Here is a 21194-nt window from a genome sequence, read left to right as displayed (position 1 = left end):
ATCCTTAACTCCGCTTCAGGGTCCACTTAATGTGGATGCGCTAGTTCAAATTAGCAAAACGCTAATTCGAACTAGTTTTTAGTTCTAGATGCATTAGTTTGAATTAGCTTAGTTCGAATTAACTAATTCGAACTAAGTTAGTTCGAATTAACGTTGTAGTGTAGACATACCCAGATTTAGTAGGGCATAAACTTTCATGGGTAAAAACCACTTCATCAGATGAACTAGAGTGGAAATTACAGAGGCAGGGATATATACATGTTACTTATCTAGTGTATCGCCAGTGTTAATGAGGCCAATTCAGTCAGGTGGATATGGTTCACTCACAGCAGCTGATAAGAAGTTGTGAATACCAGGAGAGGGGAAATTGCCTTTGTAGTGAGATAACCAATCTAAATCTTTATTCAGTCCTAACTGGATTGTATGGAATTTGCAAATCTAGCCCAGTATCCTGTCCTCTGACAGTGTCCAATGCCAAGTACCCCAGAGGGAATGAACAGACCAGGTAATCATCAAGTGATCCATCTCCTGTCGTCCATTCCCAGCTTCTGGCAAACAGAGGCTAGGGATGCCATCCTTGCCTATCCTGATTAATAGCCATTGATGGACCTACCCTCCATTAATTTATTAATTTATCTAGCTCTTTTTTTGAACCCTAGAATCATAGAATCATAGAATAATAGGACTGGAAGGGACCTCGAGAGGTCATCGAGTCCAGCCCCCCGCCCTCAAGGCAGGATCAAGCTCCGTCTACACCATCCCTGACAGATGTCTATCTAACCTGTTCTTAAATATCTCCAGACAGGGAGATTCCACCACCTCCCTTGGCAATTTATTCCAATATTTGACCACCCTGACAGTTAGGAATTTTTTCCTAATGTCCAATCTAAACTTCCCCTGCTGCACTTTAAGCCCATTACTCCTTGTCCTGTCCTCAGAAACCAAGAGGAACAAATTTTCGCCTTCCTCCTTGTGACACCCTTTTAGATATTTGAAAACCGCTATCATGTCCCCCCTTAATCTTCTTTTTTCCAAACTAAACAAGCCCAGTTCATGAAGCCTGGCTTCATAGGTCATGTTCTCTAAACCTTTAATCATTCTTGTCGCTCTTCTCTGTACCCTTTCCAATTTCTCCACATCTTTCTTGAAATGTGGCGCCCAGAACTGGACACAGTACTCCAGCTGAGGCCTAACTAGTGCAGAATAGAGCGGCAGAATGACTTCACGAGTTTTGCTTACAACACACCTGTTGATATAACCCTGTTATAGTCTTAGCCTTTACAACATACTCTAGCAGGGAGTTCCACAGGTTGACTGTGAGTTGTATTAAGAAATACTTCCTTTTTGTTTGTTTTAAACCTGCTACCTATTATTTTCATTTAGTGAACCTTAGTTCTTGTGTTCTTGGAAGGAGTAAATAACTTTTTTTTATTCACTTTCTCTACACTAGTTATGATTTTATAGCCCTGTATAATATCATCCCTTAGTCATCTATTTTCCAATCTGAAAAGTCCCAGTCTTATTAATCTCTTCTCATATGAACATAAGAAAGGACATACTGGGTCAGACCAAAGGTCCATATAGCCCAGTATCCTGTCTTCTGACAGTGGAAAATGCCTGATGCTCCAGAGGGAGTGAACAGAACAGGGAATCATCAAATGATCCCTCTTCTGTCATCTATTTCCAGACAAAGAGAGGTTAGGGACATCATTCCTACCCACCCTGGATAATAGCCAGTGATGGACCTACCCTCCATGAATTTATCTAGTTCTTTTTTGAACCCTATTCAAGTCCTGATCTTCACAACATCCTCTGGCAAGGAGTCCCACAGGTTGACGGTGCGCTGTGTGAAGAAAAACTTCCTTGTGTTTGTTTGCTACCTATTTATTTCATTTGGTGACCCCTATTTCTTGTGTTATGGCAGTTGTTCCATACCTCTGATAATTTTGTTGCCCTTTTCTGACTTTTTCCAATGCCAAGATATCTTTCTTGAGATGAGGCAACCACATCTGCAGACACAGTATACAAGATGTGGGCGTACCATGGATTTATATAGAGACAATTATTATTCTCTGTCCCTTTCGTAATGATTCAGAACATTCTGTTTGCTTTTTTTGACTGCGGCTGCACATTGAGTGGATGTTTTCAGAGAACTATCCACAATGACTCCAAGATCTCTCTCTCGAGTGGCAGCAGCTAATTTAGTTCCCATCATTTTATACATATAGTTGGGATTACGATCTTCAATTGTGAAGACCTTAGGAGACTGTCACAGCTAGCAAGTAGAGGAGAGTTCCTGTCTCCTGTGAGGATTATATACCTGCCCTGAGAGTCACCAGACCAGCTCCTGATTTGGGAGTGTCTGGAGCCTATGGGAATGACTCAGCACATGCAGCTTAATCAGGCTCTGGTTCAGGGATGACTCAGCCTCACATCAAGCTTACAGATGTATTGGTGCCACTCTGAAAGGGATTCAAAAGCCCTGCCATAGACATGCTAGTGGTGTCCATCAGGTGAGGCACTGTTGAGCCAGAGTGACATTGGGGTGGAGGGGGTTAGTATCAACCAGGGTTCACAGGCAGCTCAGGGAGGCCCTATAAGCTGGGAGCCATTCAGATGCAGCTGAGGCTGTTCAGTTGCATCACGTATGGTATTTAAAAGGTTTGCTATTGATCAGAAGCCAGGAAAGGAAGCTTGGCAGAAGCAGAGGAGGACGTACCCTGCATGGTTTGTGGAATTCTGGAGTTTACCGCTTGTATGGCCACATGGAAGGGGTGCAGCTGGAGACTTTTCCTAGGTTTGTGTCCATCTGAGTTAAGCCAAAGCCCCCTCCCCAACAGGACCCCTTCTTGAGAGAGTGGTGTGTGTTCCCATCCAAGCCTTTGGTAGGTTCTGCCAAGTCCTGCCATGAGGAACATCCAGGAGGTTACTCACCTGATAAGCATCTGCTCTTTTCCATAATTACCTCACGTGGCTGGCTGTCATGAGCCGGTCCTGCTGGCCGCACTCCCTTCTGGTGACCTCAGTGTAGCCTGGCAGGCTCACCAGGTAGTGAACTTGAGTCAGCAGGGCTAGGAATAGCTGGGGGTAGAAGCCCCGCATTGCCCCAGTGCACATGTAGATAGTAAGCATCTCACACAGGGCTCTGGTTGCCTGAGGAAGATAGAGACAACTCTAACTGTAAAATCCTCTGCCTCCCCTCTTAGAATCATTGAAATTTTGGTCTGAAAGGCAAGCAGCTGAAGAGGCCCCCCCCTTGCCGAGGCAGAACCAAGTAAACATAACTCATCCTGAGAGGTGCTTGTCCTCAGAAGCTTGTGCCAGAGCTTAACTACCCTAAGGCCTCATCTTCACTCTATGGAAGATCGCCGCTGCCATGATCAATCTTCTGGAGTTCGATTGAGCGAGTCTAGTTAAGACTCACTAATTCAAACTCAAAGGATGCCCCTGCCGGCATCTGGTACTCCTGCTATTGCCAGGAGTAAGGGAAGCTGACGGGAGCGTTTGCTTCCATCAGCCTCCCACTATGGGAACTCTGCCAAGCTCTGCTTAAAGTAAGCCGAGTTGCGTACCTTAAGCCAAGCTGCTGGGTCTAGTGTAGACCTGGCCTTAGAGTTAGAAAGGATTTCCTAATAGCTCACTTTGCTGCAAAAATTAAGCCCATTACTTCTTGTCCTCCCTTCTGTGGACATGGAGAACAATTCATCCCCCCTTTAGCATAGCCCTCAACACATTTTAAAATTATCAGGTCCCCTTTCAGTCTCCTTTTGCCAAGATGGAGCATGCCCATTTTTAAACTTCTCCTCAAAAGTTGGGTTTTCTACATTTGTTATTGTTCTTGCTGCAGTCCTGTGGATTTGATAGCAGCCTTCAACTTCCTGAAGGGAGGTTCCAAAGAGGATGGAGAGAGGCTGTTCTCAGTAGAGACAGATGACAGAACAAGGAGCAATGGTCTCAAGTTGTGGTGTGAGAGGTCCAGGTTGGATATTAGGAAAAACTATTTAACTAGGAGGGTAGTGAAGCACTGGATAGGGTTACCTAGGGGAGTAGTGGAGTCTCCATCCCTAGAGGTGTTTAAGTCTCGGCTTAACAAAGCCCTGGCCGGGTTGATTTAGATGGGATTGGTCCTGCCTAGAGCAGGGGGCTGGACTTGATGACCTTCTGAGATCTCTTCCAGTTCTATGATTCTATGATAAGGGGATGGGTTGATGAGATAATATGATCTTGGTAACTAATTGACCATTCATTATCATTGGGAAATAGGTCAATGGAGGGATGATAGGAGTTACTATAGAGAATTTCTGGGTGTCTGGCTGGTGAGTCTTGCCCACATGCTCAGGGTTTAGCTGATCGCCATATTTGGGGTCGGGAAGGAATTTTCCTCCAGGGTAGATTGGTAGAGACCCTGGAGGTTTTTCGCCTTCCTCTGTAGCATGGGGCACAGATCACAGCTGGAGGATTCTCTGCATCTTGGGACCTTCAAAGTATTTGAAGGCTTCAATATTGGAGATATAGGTGAGAGGATTATTCTAAGAGGGGTGGGTGAGATTCTGTGGCCTGCACTGTGCAGGGGGTCAGACTAGATGATCATAATGGTCCCTTCTGACCTTAAAGTCTATGAGTCTGTGAGACTCTCTCCAGTTGTCCACATCTTTCCTAAAGTATGGAGACCAGGACTCTAGCTGGGATCACATGAGTGCCATGCACAGCAGGACAATTTCCACCTTTGTCTTATTTACAACACTTGATGATGTTCAGGATGCATCCCAGGGTATGTCTACACTGCAGAGTTCTTTTTGGGAAAACAGCCGTTTTTCCAAAAAAAAAATCACTTACATCCACATTGCAATTAATTCTTTTGAAAAATAATCAAAAGAACTGTGTTTTTTTTCCGATATTGGTAATCTTCATTCTACAAAGAAGAAGCCTTTTTGCGAAAGAGCTCTTTCAGAAAAAGGCATGTATAGACAGGGAAGAGGGAGTTCTTTCGGAAGAAGAGGAAAGAGGAAAAAGCACAGGTGCCCTGGTGGCCACTCTGTCCATAGCAATCACAGCTGAAATGCAAGAGAGCATCCATTCAGTGTGGACGCTCCCTTTCAAAAAAGCAGATCACTTTTTCGATGTGCATTTGCAGTGTGGACGCTCTCTTTCGGAAGAAGTTTTTTCAGAAGATCTCTTCCGGAAAAACTTCTTCCAAAAGAAGCCTGCAATCTAGACACAGCCCCAGAATGGTGAGGGGTTATGTCACCACTTGCCCTGCCCACATCTAGGTGCCCCACAATGCTTTGCTGCTGGAATGTTCACAACCAGACTACGAGCATGCAGGTAACCCCCTGAGGCTAAGTCTAGACTACAGGCTTCTTTCAGAAGAAGCTTTTTTCAGAAGAAATGTTCGAAAAAACTTCCTCTGAAAGAGCTCATCCACACTGCAAAAGTGCATCGAAAAAGTGATCTTCTTTTTCGAAAGGGAGTGTCCAGACTGAATGGATGCTCTCTCGCATGTAAGCTGTGATTGCTATGGATGGAGTGGCCACCAGGGTACCTGTGCTTTTTCTTCTTTCCTCTTCTTCCAAAAGAACTCCCTCTTCCCCATCCACACAGGCCTTTTTGTGAAAGAGCTCTTTCGCAAAAGGGCTTCTTCCTTATAGAATGGGAATTACCGATGCCGGCAAAACCCCTCTGTGCTTTCGATTTTCTTGTGGAAGTGCACAATTGAAGTGTGGACGTTCCTCAAGTTTGTTGGAAAAACAGCCATTTTTCCGACAAAACTCTATACTGTAGACATACCCTGAGTGTCCATGCATTAGTCAGCCCTTAGTCAGGTGACCCCAGCAGCCTGTGTACAACTCCACAGCCCCACTCTGGCTTCTACCAGCCTTGGCTACTACCTGCAGGGTAACCCCAACACACTCCCCATCCTGAGCCTTCTCAGAACCGTGTGCTCTGCAAGGACCAACACTCTCCTGGACATTCCACACATGAAAAGGTTTGTTTGTTCTTCTAATGATAAAAGCTTGCCACAGCTTGTTAACTTAGCAAAGGTATATATATCCTCCTGAAAAGGATCTGAGGGGTGTACTGGATCACAAATTAACTGTGAGTCATCAATGTGATCCGGTTGGGAAACAGGTTAGTATCTTTCTGTGGTGTTATGACCAAAAGCAGGCCTGTATTCAGCCCCGGCGCACTATGGTAATAATTTTTGTACAAAAATTGCCTTGTGAGGTATCGTTTGAAAACTAGTGGGTCGCTGATCATTCATAGTCTTGTGTGATGTGTGTACATGGGGTATGTATCAAGAGTTATAGATGTATGCTGGACTTACTAGTAATGTTTGTTTAAACTAGGCAGGTCAGTAATGAAAATATTGACTAATACTGGACAAGTACCTGACCCCATGGGTTCCACTAGATCAGTGTTTCTTTAACTGTGTTCCATGGCACATCGGTGTCCCGCGAGGCAGTTGGAAGTGTGCCACAGAGAACCACAGAATTCAAAATGGCTGCCCTCAAAGGGGCAGGTGACCCTTTTTTTGGTTTTGGTTTTTTGCTCAACTTTCCCCCAACCCTTTTTTTTTTCCTCAATAATTTTCCCCTCGCCCTTCCACCACCCCAACATTTATTTTTTTGCTCAACCAAAAATTCTTGGTGTTTCTCATAAAAAAAATTATTGTTTGGTGTTCCTCAGTCTTAAAAAGTTTAAGAAACACTGCACTAGATACACCCTCCTAGTCTGACAACTGCTTTTTGGGTACCAGTTGTGCACCCATCTTATTTTCATTTAGACAGCATTTCCCATGTTACTTCATGATCTTGGCAAAGAAGAAGCTTTGTTGGTTGACTTGCAGTTACAATAAACAGGTAGGTTAAATTGTAAAGGCAAAATGGAATCATTGCAGCAGAGTTCTGCTGGTAGGAAGGATTAACATTAAGTCCACCTAGATGTGTTCAACCAGGAAATTTAGCTAACGATGGAAAGGGCTACGGAGGCAGGATGCTCCAACTTGGGAAACAGACGATGCTGCATGTTGCTCTGCCATTAAACCCTCTAGTAGGTTAAGAACTTGCTTTTCCGCCAAAGGAGAAAAGCAGAAGAGGGTGGTCATGGTAAAAGTCTTGGTGGAAGGTAAAATGGAAAATACAGGAAGACGTTCTGAGCATCCTCTGGCAAATGTGGTACCCATACACACTCTTCCCCCAGATGACTCACCAGCCTCCTGCTTCAAGGCTCTGACATGCTGGTCAATACTGTAGAGAATACAGAGGTGCTAGCTTTCTCTGGAAGGGGAAGCCCTGTTGGTGTGATTACTCACAGCCAGAGGAGTGAGGAAGGCACTATCACCCGAGCTACTGCTGCTCTCCTGAAGTCGAGGTCTCTGTTTCAGTTCTCTGAGCAGCTGCCACATCACTCGGGCGTTGGTTTCTAGATTTCTGCACAGGCCTTTCCACAGCTCAGCAGCATTGCTGGAAATTCAGAAATGTTGGATTGCTGATCAGACTTTGTCCACTCTCCTCTAGTTAGGCTCTTATATAGCCGCCTTCAGCTTGGTATCTGGGCTCCATTGTGCTCACTCGCTGCCCTCTGCATGGAGAAGTTTTTCCTGAACTCTCTTAGGGCATGTCTACACCAGGAAATTATTTCAAAATAACTAAATTTGAAAGAATAACTCCTGAAATAACAACACTGAAATAGCGTTATACTCCTAGGAAAGCAGGAGTTCAGATTTCAAAATAACCAGCCTATTATTTCATAAAATCATAGAATCATAGGACTGGAAGGGACCTCAAGAGGTCATCGAGTCCAGCCCCCCGCCCTCAAGGCAGGACCAAGCTCCGTCTACACCATCCCTGACAGATGTCTATCTAACCTGTTCTTAAATATCTCCAGAGAGGGAGATTCCACCACCTCCCTTGGCAATTTATTCCAATATTTGACCACCCTGACAGTTAGGAATTTTTTCCTAATGTCCAATCTAAACCTCCCCTGCTGCACTTTAAGCCCATTACTCCTTGTCCTGTCCTCAGAAACCAAGAGGAACACATTTTCTCCTTCCTCCTTGTGACACCCTTTTAGATATTTGAAAACCGCTATCATGTCCCCCCTTAATCTTCTTTTTTCCAAACTAAACAAGCCCAGTTCATGAAGCCTGGCTTCATAGGTCATGTTCTCTAAACCTTTAATCATTCTTGTCGCTCTTCTCTGTACCCTTTCCAATTTTTCCACATCTTTCTTGAAATGTGGCACCCAGAACTGGACACAGTACTCCAGCTGAGGCCTAACTAGTGCAGAGTAGAGCGGCAGAATGACTTCACGAGTTTTGCTTACAACACACCTGTTGATACAACCTAGAATCATATTTGCTTTTTTTGCAACAGCATCACACTGTTGACTCATATTCAACTTGTGGTCTACTATGACCCCTAGATCCCTTCCCGCCATGCTCCTTCCTAGACAGTCGCTTCCCATCTTGTATGTATGGAACTGATTGTTCCTTCCTAAGTGGAGCACTTTGCATTTCTCTTTATTAAACCTCATCCTGTTTACCTCTGACCATTTCTCTAACTCGCTAAGGTCATTTTGAATTATGTCCCTATCCTCCAAAGAAGTTGCAACCCCACCCAGTTTGGTATCATCTGCAAACTTAATAAGCATACTCTCTATCCCAATATCTACATCATTGATGAAGATATTGAACAGTACGGGTCCCAAAACAGACCCTTGAGGAAATCCACTTGTTATTTCGAAATAACAGGCTTGGCAGTGTGGATGCTCCGCTTATTATTTTGACATAAAGGGGGTTATTTTAAATTAACTCCTTCATGTAGACCAGGGCATAGTGTGCTCATTCCTCTCTGAGCTTCTGGAGTGTCTTTCCAGGGTCTGACTGTCTAGTGAGACCTAACATACAGCCAGGCCTAAGGATGTTAAGGACTAGTTGACTAGTCGATTTCCCCCCACCCACCCCTTACAGCCTCTATCAGATAGAGTCACCAAAAGTGGGCGGGAGAAGGGGTTCTTCAAAGTGGCAGCGTCTCACAGCTGAGCCAGGGATCAGCTGTGTGGCACTGCAGCTCTGAAACCCCAAGGCAGTGTTTCAAAGTGTTGAGAGTCTCTGGGTTAGGCTAAAAGGGATTAAAAACAAAGGTGATGTCATGCTAGGAGTCTATTACAGGCCACCTACGCAGGTGGTAGAAGTGGATGAGACTTTTTTTAAACAACTAATGAAATCATCCAAAGCCCAAGATTTGGTAGTGATGGGGGACTTCAACTATCCAGATATATGTTGGGAAAATAACACTGCAGGGCACAGACTATCCAATAAGTTCTTGGACTGCATTGGAGACAACATTTTATTTCAGAAGGTTGAAAAAGCTACCAGCAGGGACGCTGTTTTAGATTTGATCCTAACAAATAGGAAGGAACTGGTTGAGAATTTGAAAGTGGAAGGCAGCTTGGGTGAAAGTGATCATGAAATCATAGAGTTCACAATTCTAAGGAAGGGACAATAGAGACAATGGATTTCAGGAAGGCGGATTTTGGTAAGTTCAGAGAGCTGATAGGTAAGGTCCCATGGGAATCAAGACTGAGAGGAAAAACAACTGAGGAGAGTTGGCAGTTTTTCAAAGGGACATTGTTAAGGGCCCAAAAGCAAGCTATTCCGATGTGTCAGAAAGATAGAAAATACAGCAAAAGACTGCCTTGGCTTAACCACGAGATCTTGCATGATCTAAAAATAAAAAAGGAGTCATATAAAAAATGGAAAGTAGGACAAATTACAAAGGATGAATATAGGAAAACAGCACAGGAATGCAGGGGCAAGATTAGAAAGGCAAAGGCACAGAATGAGCTCAAACTAGCTACCGGAATACAGGGAAACAAGAAGACTTTTTATAAGTACATTAGAAGCAAGAGGAAGACCAAGGACAGGGTAGGCCCACTGGTCAGTGAGGAGGGAGAAACAGTAACAGGAAACTTGGAAATGGCAGAGATGCTCAATGACTTCTTTGTTTCAGTCTTCACCGAGAAGTCTGCAGGAATGCCTAACATAGTGAATGCTAGTGGGAAGGGGGTAGTTTTAGAAGGTAAAATAAAAAAAGAACAAGTCAAAAATCACCTAGAAAAGTTAGATGCCTGCAAGTCACCAGGGCCTGATGAAATGCATCCTAGAATACTAAAGGAGCTGATAGAGGAGGTATCTGAGCCTCTAGCTATCATCTTTGGAAAATCATGGGAGACAGGAGAGATTCCAGAAGACTGGAAAAGGGCAAATATAGTACCCATTTATAAAAAGGGAAATAAGAACAACCCAGGAAACTACAGACCAGTTAGTTTAACTTCTGTGCCAGGAAAGATAATGGAGCAAGTAATTAAGGAAATCATCTGTAAACACTTGGAAAGTGGCAAGGTTATAGGGAACAGCCAGCATGGATTTGTAAAAAACAAATCATGTCAAAGCAATCTGATAGCTTTCTTTAATAGGATAACAAGTCTTGTGGATAAGGGAGAAGCGGTGGATATGGTATACCTAGACTTTAGTAAGGCGTTTGATATGGTCTCTCATGATATTCTTATCAATAAACTAGGGAAATACAACTTAGATGGGGCTACTATAAGGTGGGTGCATAACTGTACTCAGAGAGTAGTTATTAATGGTTCACAATCCTGCTGGAAAGGCATAACAAGTGGGGTTCCGCAGGGGTCTGTTTTGGGACAGGCTCTGTTCAATATCTTCATCAATGATTTAGATATTGGTATAGAAAGTACGCTTATTGGCTGTGTCTACACTGGGCCACTTATTTCGGAAAAGCAGCCGCTTTTCCGGAATAAGCTGCGAGCTGTCTACACTGGCCCCTTGAATTTCCGAAAAAGCACTGACGATCTACTGTAAGAAATCAGCTGCTTTTCCGGAAAAACTATACTGCTCCCGCTCAGACAAAAGTCCTTTTTCCAGAAAACTGTTCCGGAAAAGGGCCAGTGTAGACAGCACAGTTGTCTTTTCCGCAAAAAAGCCCCGATCGCGAAAATGACGATCGGGGCTTTTTTCCAGAAAAGCGCGTCTACATTGGCCACAGACGCTTTTCCAGAAAAAGGGCTTTTCCGGAAAAGCATCCTGCCAATGTAGACACTCTTTTTCCGGAAATACTTATAACGGAAAACCGTTCCGTTTTAAGCATTTCCGGAAAAAGTTGCCAGTGTAGACGTAGCCATTAAGTTTGCAGATGATACCAAGCTGGGAGGGGTTGCAAGTGCTTTGGAGGATAGGATCATAATTCAAAATGACCTGGACAAATTGGAGAAATGGTCTGAGGTAAATAGGATGAAGTTTAAAAAAAACAAATGCAAAGTGCTCCACTTAGGAAGGAACAATCAGTTTCATACATACAGAATGGGAAGCGACTGTCTGGGAAGGAGTACGGCAGAAAGAGATCTAGGGGTTATAGTGGAGCACAAGTTGAATATGAGTCAGCAGTGTGATGCTGTTGCAAAGAAAGCAAACATGATTCTGGGATGCATTAACAGGTGTGTTGTGAGCAAGACATGAGAAGTCATTCTTCCGCTCCACTCTGTGCTGGTTAGGCCTCAGTTGGAGTATTGTGTTCAGTTCTGGGCACCGCATATCAAGAAAGATGTGGAGAAATTAGAGAGGGTGCAGAGAAGAGCAACGAGAATGATTAAAGGTCTAGAGAACATGACTTATGAGGGAAGACTGAAGGAACTGAGTTTGTTTAGTTTAGAAAAGAGAAGATTGGGGTGGGGGGGACATGATAGCAGTTTTCAGATATCTAAGAGGCTGTCATAAGGAGGAGGGAGAAAACTTGTTCATCTTGGCCTCTGAGGATAGATCAAGAAGCAATGGGCTTAAACTGCAGCAAGGGAGGTTTAGGTTGGACATTAGGAAAAAGTTCCTAACTGTCAGGGTAGTCAGACACTGGAATAAATTGCCCAGGGAGGTTATGGAATCTCCATCTCTGGAGATATTTAAGAGTAGGTTAGATAAATGTCTATCGGGGATGGTCTAGACAGTACTTGGTCCTGCCATGAGGGCAGGGGACTGGACTTGATGACCTCTCGAGGTCCCTTCCAGTCCTAGTATTCTATGATTCTATGAAAGGGGCAGCCACTACACAGCTGATCCCCGACTCAGCTATGCAGCGGCTGCCCCTTGAAACGCCGCCTCAGTGTTTCAAAGGGGCAGTGCCATGGAGCCCGGGATCAGAGGAGCCCTGGATCAGCTGGGGAGTCCCCAGCTGACCCCAGGCTCCGTGCAGCATGCAGCACAGCATGGAGCTTGGGGTCCATGAAGGAGCTGTGGCTTTGAAATTCACAGGAGCCCCCGCTGGGGACTCTTGTACATTTCTAAACAGGCATGCCCACGTCCAGCCCAGAGTCAGAGAGACTTCCTGCTGGTGCCAGGAGGCACTCAGAGTTCCAGATTCCTCCTTTGAAATGTACAGGAGGCCCAGCGGTGGTTCTTGGACAGTTCAAAGGAGGAATGCGGAAGTGCCTATCGACTAGTCGAGTAGTTGATGGAAATTCCATCGACTACTCAACCAGTCAATTAACCGCAATTTAACATCCTTAGCCAGGCCCCTAAAAATGGTCCCGGGGAGGCCCACAGCACACAGGGGAATCTGCCTGGAACGTGTCCAATCAGGAAACAGGAAGAAATGCAGGATATCTGGAGATAGGACAAAACAGAACTGGGAGCGATAGGATCAGAACCAAGCTGAGTATGGTTCTGTAAAATCAGAACCCAGTGGAGGTTTTGCATCATCAAACTAAGACAGAGCTTTGATCGGATCTAGTAAGTTCATAAGAGCCACATGTAGTGCCCCAAAGACCCACATGTGCCCTTAGAGGCCCGGCTTGTGTCTTGTGGACCAAGTATTCAACTGTGAAATGAAAGGAGCTTCCTTTCCTCCTTCTTTCTGGCAGCTGCACAAAAGGTGGTCAGTCATGACCAACACCACTTGGGAATGAGACTCAGGGTTCCTAGGTCCTCTTCCTAGTGCATGGCCATGGGCAAGTCACTTTACCTTTATCCCGTTTCCCAGTCTGTAAGAGGGGGACTGTACTGACTTACTGCACAGAGAGGCTGGTGGCAGAAGTCATCACAGTGGCAGAGTGCTTTGAGAGCCTCACGTGAAAGACGCAAGAAAAGGGTTACGCATCAATGCAATTACCTGTCGCATGGCAAGGAGCGTCTCAGAAGGCTTGAGACCACTTCCTCTGGGTACTCCTCAGCCAATGAACACACCACCCTGAGAGCTGCCCGCCTAGCACTGCCCTCTGGGACATTGTTTATCTGGAAATAGATGCCATCCACAATGTCAGACACCTGCAGAAAAAGAAAAGGTATTCAAGAATTCATTTCTTGGAAGAGGTGTAGCCTATAGGGCCAATCTGCTTGCTTGGCTAGAGAGATATTTACTTCGGGTTTTTTTTGGTTTGATGACATTATTATAATAGGTTACAATAGGTTTATATTGAAGTAGTTTGATTTTAATGCCAGTGTCCTACAGTCCACATCCTAGGGTATGTCTAAATTGCATTCCTCCTTCGAGAGAGGAATGCAAATGCAGACAAATGAAATTGCAAACGAAGCACGGATTTGAACCTCCTGAGCTTTAAGGGTTATTTTGAAAGAAGGGTATTTTCTCGAAATAACCGCATCTACACAGTGTTTTTTTATCTTGAAATAGGGTATTTTGAATAAGCGGCCGGACAGGATTATGCAAATGAAGTGTGGGAAATTCAAATCCGCGCTTCATTTGCAAGTTCATTTGTCTTCATTTGCATTCCTTTCTCGAAGGAGGAATGCAATGTAGACATACCCCAATATGCTGAGTTAAGGCAAAGTTGGCTTACATATTCAGGACCTTTCACCTAGATAGCAAAGTCAATGTGCATATATTTGGGACCTTTCATCTAAGATAAAGCAACCTTTCCGGCATTGGGGGCTTCCCAGAATACCCTCAAACTTAACAGGCACACCATAACTTGGAAAAACCTGAAAGAACCGGTTGAGGCCAGACCAAATACCTGGATAGGACAGAAATAACAAATGTGATAACCACAAAAGGGGGACCTTGGTAGTGCATTGCCATTTATGATAAAGTTAGTTAAGATCGACATACTAACTATAAGGAAAAGACACTTTACCATTAGTAAGGGGAGGAAATACAAATAAGTAGAAAAGGAAACACCTCCTAGGGTGTATCTAAATGACATGGCTCCATCGATGGAGCATGTAGATTAGGCTGATCGGCAAAGGGAAATGAAGCCGCAATTTAAATAATCACGGCTTCATTTAAATTTAAATGGCTGCCGCGCTGAGCCGACAAACAGCTGATCAGCTGTTTGTCGGCTCAGCGCGCTAGTCTGGACGCTCCCACACCGACATGAAAGCCCTTTATCGACCTCCCCGTTATGCCTCGTAGGATGAGGTTTACCAGGGAGGTCGATAAAGGGCTTTCATGTCGGTGTGGGAGTTTCCAGACTAGCACTCTGAGCCGACAAACAGCTGATCAGCCGTTTGTCGGCTCAGCGCGGCAGCCATTTAAATTTAAATAAAGCCGCGATTATTTAAATCGTGGCTTCATTTCCCTTTGCCAAACAAACAAATCTACATAGCTCTGTTGACGGAGCCATGTAGTTTAGACATACCCCTAGGCTACGTCTACACTGGCATGATTTTCCGGAAATGCTTTTAATGGAAAAACTTTCCGTTAAAAGCATTTTCGGAAAAGTGTGTCTAGATTGGCAGGACGCTTTTCCGCAAAAGCACTTTTTGCGGAAAAGCCTCTGTGACCAATATAGACGCGCTTTTCTGCAAAAAAGCCCTGATCGCCATTTTAGCCTTCGGGGCTTTTTTGCGGAAAACAGCACTGTTCTGTCTACACTGGCCCTCTTGCGCAAATTGATTTGCGCAAGATGGCTTTTGCCCGAACAGGAGCAGCACAGTATTTCCGCAAGAACACTGACAATCTTACATGAGATCATCAGTGTTCTTGCAGAAATTCAAGCGGCCAGTGTAGACAGCTGGCAAGTTTTTCCGCAAAATCATTAGATTTTGCGGAAAAACTTGCCAATTTAGACACAGCCCTACTGAATATGCATCAAACATAGCAGTGTTAGTGTAACAGATGATAAACGTGATATCCCAGCAGTAGGAGAAAGAGATGCCATCCTTGGGAGGTGCCAAGCTGATGGCCACTGGTGATGATGGGGGAAGGTAAGGGTGATGAGGAAGACAATGGCTAACACTTCAGATTGTTCCAAAAGGAATGGTGTGAGTATGTGGAAATACAGATGTACACTCTCTCTCTGTCTTGTTAAGGGGGATGTTTGTGACTGTGCTAAATGTATTAATAAACTATAGTTGTGACTATAGAAGAGTTCCCGTAGTGTGAGTGCTGCAGCTGTACACATCAGGCTTCCTGAACATAGGATAATTTAAACACTTGGCCTGATCCTGGTTCAAGGACCTGCCAACACTCGTAGGCTGTGTCTACACTGGCATGAATTTCTGGAAATGCTTAAAATGGAATAGTTTTCGTTATAAGTATTTCCAGAAAAAGAGCGTCTACACTGGCAGGCTGCTTTTCCGGAAAAGCCCTTTTTCCGGAAAAGCGTCCATGGCCAATGTAGACGCGCTTTTCCGGAAAAGAGCCGCGATCGCCATTTTCACGATCGGGGCTTTTTTCCAGAAAAGACTACTGGGCTGTCTACACTGGCCCTTTTCCGGAACAGTGTTCCGGAATAAGGACTTATGCCCGAGCGGGAGCAGAATAGTTTTTCCAGAATAGCGGCTGATTTTGTACAGTTCAACGTCATTGCTTTTCCGGAAATTCAAGGGCCAGTGTAGACAGCTCGCAGCTTATTCCGGAAAAGCGGCTGATTTTCCGGAATAAGTGGCCCATTGTAGACACAGCCAAAGTGGTAACTGGAAATTCAGAAGTAATCTGTATAATTATGCACAGTCTGAAGATCAGGCAACAGCGGGAACTGAATTCCTATTAATCGTTTCCGTAAATTATTTATAGGGCATGTGTACTGGGGCTCTATGAAATGCACAGAGAGACATGGTCTCTGCGCTATGAGCTTATACTATAACTCAGACAAATGTGATACATGGGGCAAAAAGCTACAGAGATCATAACAGCAGAGTTGATAAAGTTAAAACCCAAGGACTGAACATGAAGCCCAAGAGAAGAAAGACGGAGCCTGGGCTGGGGGGAACTGTGACAGAAATCTGTCCTGAAGAAGCCTTGATTCACAAGTTCATACATGAAGCTCATTAATATAGTAGGACATAGCCCACTATCACAGCGAACACAGGTCATTAGTTTAATGATTAGTAGAGGGATGCTGCAATAATGCAGATGTGACTACAACACGCAGGTTTGGTACATCTGTTCCATTACAGCAAAGTCACTATACAGACCCACAAAGAAGGGCATGCGCTGGCCCCACCATAAAGAACTCCAATTTCCACCTGTCCCAGAGCCTGCCCTCTTACCGTCTCTTTCATCTCAGCCCTGTGGTCCTCCAGTATTGCCGCCAGTGCTGCCGTGGCAACTGTCGTGGCACTGTCGGAGTCCTTCAGACTGGCGACGGTTCTCAGCACCAGGTCGGTAAGCGAGAGCTGACTGCTGTGCTCCTCAGCGCTCTGAAATGAAGAGAAGAAAGCCTTTCCTTGATGGCACGGTTCTGGAGACCACACACACTAGGGAGACTGAAAGCAAGAGGAACCCGACCACAGCCCAGTCCCTCATTAGGGCTGCATAGTGGTCGAGCCACTTGAATCTCCCAGCAGCTGCCAAAGTTTCCTCAGGACAGCATTTTCAAGCGTGGCTTCCTTGGATGGTGAGCTGTTTGAGGCAGGGACTGTGTTTATTCTGTGTCTGTACAGTGTCTTCCCCTGTGGGGTCCTGGTTCATGCCCACAGCTCCTCGGAGCTACAACTATACAAATACTAGTCATAATAAAGTTAGGTACTTCCGATCATATTTAGACATCTCATTGGTTTGGGTTTCAGAGATGCACAGAACCCAACCTCTGTTGAATTCTGTGTGGACCGTTGGGTTTTCAGCATGTTTGAGATGATGACCTTTTAAGTAGGTGTCTGCTTGTGGATTTACGGTGAGCTTGTTTCATACAAAGGTACATGTCAAATGGGCTAAATCTGTCCAGAGGCCGCGTCTGGATGGGATGATGTTTCAGAGAAGTCCAGGTACAAAAAATAGGTGGAGAGAGCCAGACTGCATAGGAGAAGTGTGCAAAGAAGCCCAGATTCTGCAAGTTCAATATGCAAAGACCTGAACTGGGTGGCATAATTTGGCAGAGAGGCCTGGGTTGTCTGAGATTAGTATGTGGAATAGTTCAGATGGTGTGGGTGGGAAGGAAGCCGGAATAAATGAAGAGCATTCTTACCTGGTCATTGCCTTCTTCCTGCAGTAGTGGGGAGGAGTCCTGTTGAGTTTGCAAGCTTGTCCAGTCTTCTGTTACCAGGGGTCCTACTGGTTCAGGTTTCCTCTTCCCTTGCCAAAGCGTGAGGTCCTGTTGATTCTGGACACTGCATTGCTCCACCACTTCTGCTACAGCAGCACTGACCTCCCGCTCTACAGACCTCTGCTGCTCCTGCTGTAGGGCGAGGCTCCGTGGGTCTGCATGACAGAGCTGTGTCTTCAGATCTGGAGAGCTGCTGACCTCCAGTTTAGTGACTCGAATCTTTACGTGGTCGCCTACATGGCTGATTCCTGATTCGTTTTTCTCCCTCAGCGTATTGATCTGTACAATTTCACTGTGCACTTTCGAGAGTGTGGCTTTAATTTCCATTGACGTGTCTGAAAGTGCCTGCAAAGTTCCCTTGATAACCCGGATTTCTTCAAGCACAGCTGAGGTTAGATCTCTCACTGCGGGAGGGTGAGTGGCTATTTCCGGAGAAGAGAGAGAGGATTTTAGCCTTTTTACAGCCTGAAACTTCTCCTGCATCCACAAGGAGCTTAGTTCTCTCTTCAGACCAGGCTGTGTTCCCTTCCTGGCTGCAACAGGCTGGACAGTTTGAGAATTCTCCTGTTGCAAGGCGAGGTTCTTCTCAACCTTTGGAGAGGAGCTTTTGCCCTCACCAGCAATAATTGTCTCAGAGGTACTGCTAGACATCTGTTTGCTCTTCTTTTGGGGGTCTTGCCATGCAATTGAAGTCATACTGTAATTAAATTAGGAAAAGCCATTAGTTAGGGTATGTCTACACTTGCACCCTAGTTCGAACTAGGGATGCAAATGCAGGCATTCGAAATAGTCAATAAAGTGGGGATTTAAATATTCTGCGCATCATTAGCATGATCTCGCCGGCACGTTACTCTGAATGACAGCTGTTTCAAAAGTGAAAGTGCGCGCTGGGATGTGTTAGTTCGAACCAAACCCCTTGGTTCGAACTAACATTACTCCTCATTTTTTGACTATTTTTTTGGAAGAGGCTTTTCCAAAATTTGGCTTGTGTACACTGGGCCATATTTTGGAAAATCCTCCTCTTTTGGAAGATCCCTTCTTCCTTGTGGAAGGAGGAAGACAGGGCTTCCGAAAGAGCGTGTCTTCTGAAAAAAAACAAAACGGAAGAGCAGACGTATTCCCTGGACGCAGCAGAGTTTTTTCAGGATACCTCTGGTATCCTGAAAAAAACTCCATATTCTAGGGCTACGTCTAGACTACATCCCTTTTTCGTAAAAGGGATGTAAATTAGACGTATCGCAATTGCTAATGAAGCGGGGATTTAAACAGCTGATCAGCTGTTTGTCGGCTCAGCGCGGCTGCCATGTAAATTTAAATGAAGCCGCGATTATTTAAATCGCGGCTTCATTTCCCTTTGCCAAACAAACAAATCTACATGGCTCCGTCGACAGAGCCATGTAGTTTAGACGTACCCTCAGTTCTAACATCTTATTTCCCCTACTGTCCACACATTCAAACAGCTGCTTAGATGGCAACAAGTCACTGGGCCACTGGGTCCAATGACAAGAGTTCACTATGAGTTTTATTCACCAGGCTTTGTTCTAAGGCATGAGGGCTCCCAGATGAAAACCAACCCAACCATTGGAAAGGACACAGGCAAAGCTGAGGAAATAGCCCAGCCCATCAGCTACTGCTACTATCTGGAGAACTCAGCATCCTCCTTCTCTCCCTCCTGATTGCCAAAGAACTGTACTTGTCATGTTCCCTGACGTTCCTCTGGATCACTGACTGCACCCCCCCCAGCCCATATTATCCCCCCAACTACACCTGTGAGAAAGATGAGCGAGGAGATGTGCTCAGATCAGAGCTCTGCTCCCTGGACCAATAACACCTAAGTCAGAGATGCAAAAGATGTACTGAATTCCACTGATTCCTTCCCATCCCCTAGGGGCCAGGCTGCTGTCCTTTTATTGTCCTGCCCAACGTTAGTGTATTGTCCTGCCCAATGTTAACTGGCCTGAGCTGCGGAAAGGGAAGGAGGGAGCTGAGATGTAAGTTATTATCTGGATTTCTGCTCTTTTTCTTGCCATCCTTTTGGAGTGTTTAAAGTGTAATTATTTCCCTCAGTCAAGTCAATAGGGGCGACTTCTAGGCCATGTTCCTAATGTTAATCCACCACGGGCTAGGATTTGAGTCTCTCTCCCAAAGTTACTCAGGATAATATTCTCTCAAGCCCCTTTGGGCTACATCTACACTGGTACCGTTTTCCGGAAATGCTTAAAACGGAACAGTTTTCTGTTATAAGTATTTCCGGAAAAAGCATGTCTACATTGGCAGGATGGTTTTCCAGAAAAGCACCTTTTCCAGAAAAGCGTCCATGGCCAATCTAGATGCGCTCTTCCACAAAAAAGCCCCGATCGTCATTTTCGCGATCGGGGCTCTTTTGCGGAAAACACTACTGTGCTGTCTACACTGGCCCTTTTCCGGAACAGTTTTCCGGAAAAGGACTTTTGCCCGAATGGGAGCAGCATAGTTTTTCCGGAAAAGCACTGATGATTTTACAGTAGATCGTCAGTGCTTTTCTGGAAATTCAAGGGGCCAGTGTAGACAGCTGGCAAGTTATTCTGGAAAAGCGGCTGATTTTCCGGAATAAGTGGCCAGTGTAGACACAGCCTTGGTGCGTTCTCCGGAGGGAAGGTCATCTCCACAAGAGGAGTACTGTGGCTTGAAAGAGACTCCTTGCCATAAAAAATTAAGCAACGAACCTTGTCTAGCTGTGGAGGCCAATGAGTGAATTGGAGCGTCTGAATGCTGAGCGTGTGCTGGATTGTTGCTCTGAAACATGGATCCTCCCAGGGGAAGCCTCAGCCAGCTTGATGCTCCCTTGCAGTAAAGCAGCTGCAGGAGTGAGATGGGGTGGGATGGAGTCTTGCGAGGTTCTAGAGCCAGGAGCGGGTCACAGAGAACTGGGGTCCCATGACAATGCCCAGAGATAGTCTCGAGGGGCAGACTCAGAACAGGTTTGCTAACTATTGCAAGGGGAGGTCCAGAGCGCTAATTTTCAAAGGTGGTTCCTGGTTTGGGAGCGGGGGATCTCCGTTTTGGGATGAGCAGCTTGAGAGCCCTGGACCCTGATTTGCAGAGATACCAAAAACCCACAGCTCCCACCAACTTCAAGTGGAGTCAAGTGGGAGCTTCCCTGCTTCTCAAAGTGAGGTGCAATCAAGGGGGCTCCCAAAACCCGAGGTGCCCCAATCCATAGGCCAAATGCGGCCTAGTGTTCCCTTAGGGCAGGCATGTCCAAAGTCCGGCCCGCGGGCCAATTGCGGTCCGTGTTCCGGTTTAATACGGCCCCCGCTTCCTCCCCCTCTCCTGGCTCCCTGGCGCTCTTTTGAACTGGCGCGCCTAGCACGCTGCTTCCGGCCGCGCCGCCGCCGCTGCCCATTGCCTCCGCGGTCCAAGAGCCTGCCCTGTAGGGCACGTCCGCAGCCCCGCTCCCCCGCTCGGCTGCGGGTTCGCCCTGTCCCCGGGCCGCCGTGAGGCTGGCGTGCCGTGCGCTCTCCGCCTGCCTCCGACCCCACGGGCCCTCCGCCTTGGGGCTGAGAGTGCGGGGACGGTCCTCACGCATGTTCACTTCTTCAAATCTGGCCCTCTTTGAAAAAAGTTTGGACACCCCTGCCTTAGGGTCTGTCTAAACTACATGGTTCCATCGATGGAGCCACGTGGATTAGGCTGATCGG

At 45.8% G+C, this 21194-nt stretch overlaps 1 protein-coding gene across 1 annotated transcript in view; it reads right to left on the bottom strand.

Moving 5' to 3' along the window:
- The window catches only part of MROH6 (maestro heat like repeat family member 6), a 39237-nt gene extending 18874 nt beyond the window's left edge, over window positions 1-20363 (bottom strand). The window contains exons 1-6 of the mRNA XM_025188952.2: window positions 20220-20363; window positions 17437-18211; window positions 16523-16672; window positions 13185-13339; window positions 7313-7463; window positions 2966-3153 (exon numbers count right to left, since the gene is read on the bottom strand). Of these exons, the coding sequence (XP_025044737.2) occupies window positions 2966-3153; window positions 7313-7463; window positions 13185-13339; window positions 16523-16672; window positions 17437-18210 (1418 nt within the window). The 5' untranslated portion in view covers window position 18211; window positions 20220-20363. The remainder of the gene's footprint in view (window positions 1-2965; window positions 3154-7312; window positions 7464-13184; window positions 13340-16522; window positions 16673-17436; window positions 18212-20219) is intronic.
- Between the last annotated feature and the right edge of the window lie 831 nt (window positions 20364-21194).

The sequence above is a fragment of the Pelodiscus sinensis genome, chromosome 2, assembly GCF_049634645.1.
Source record: "Pelodiscus sinensis isolate JC-2024 chromosome 2, ASM4963464v1, whole genome shotgun sequence".
Classification (NCBI taxonomy): domain Eukaryota; kingdom Metazoa; phylum Chordata; order Testudines; family Trionychidae; genus Pelodiscus; species Pelodiscus sinensis.
The sequence above is the reverse complement of the archived record's forward strand: the minus strand, read 5'-3'. Positions and strand labels throughout refer to the sequence as shown.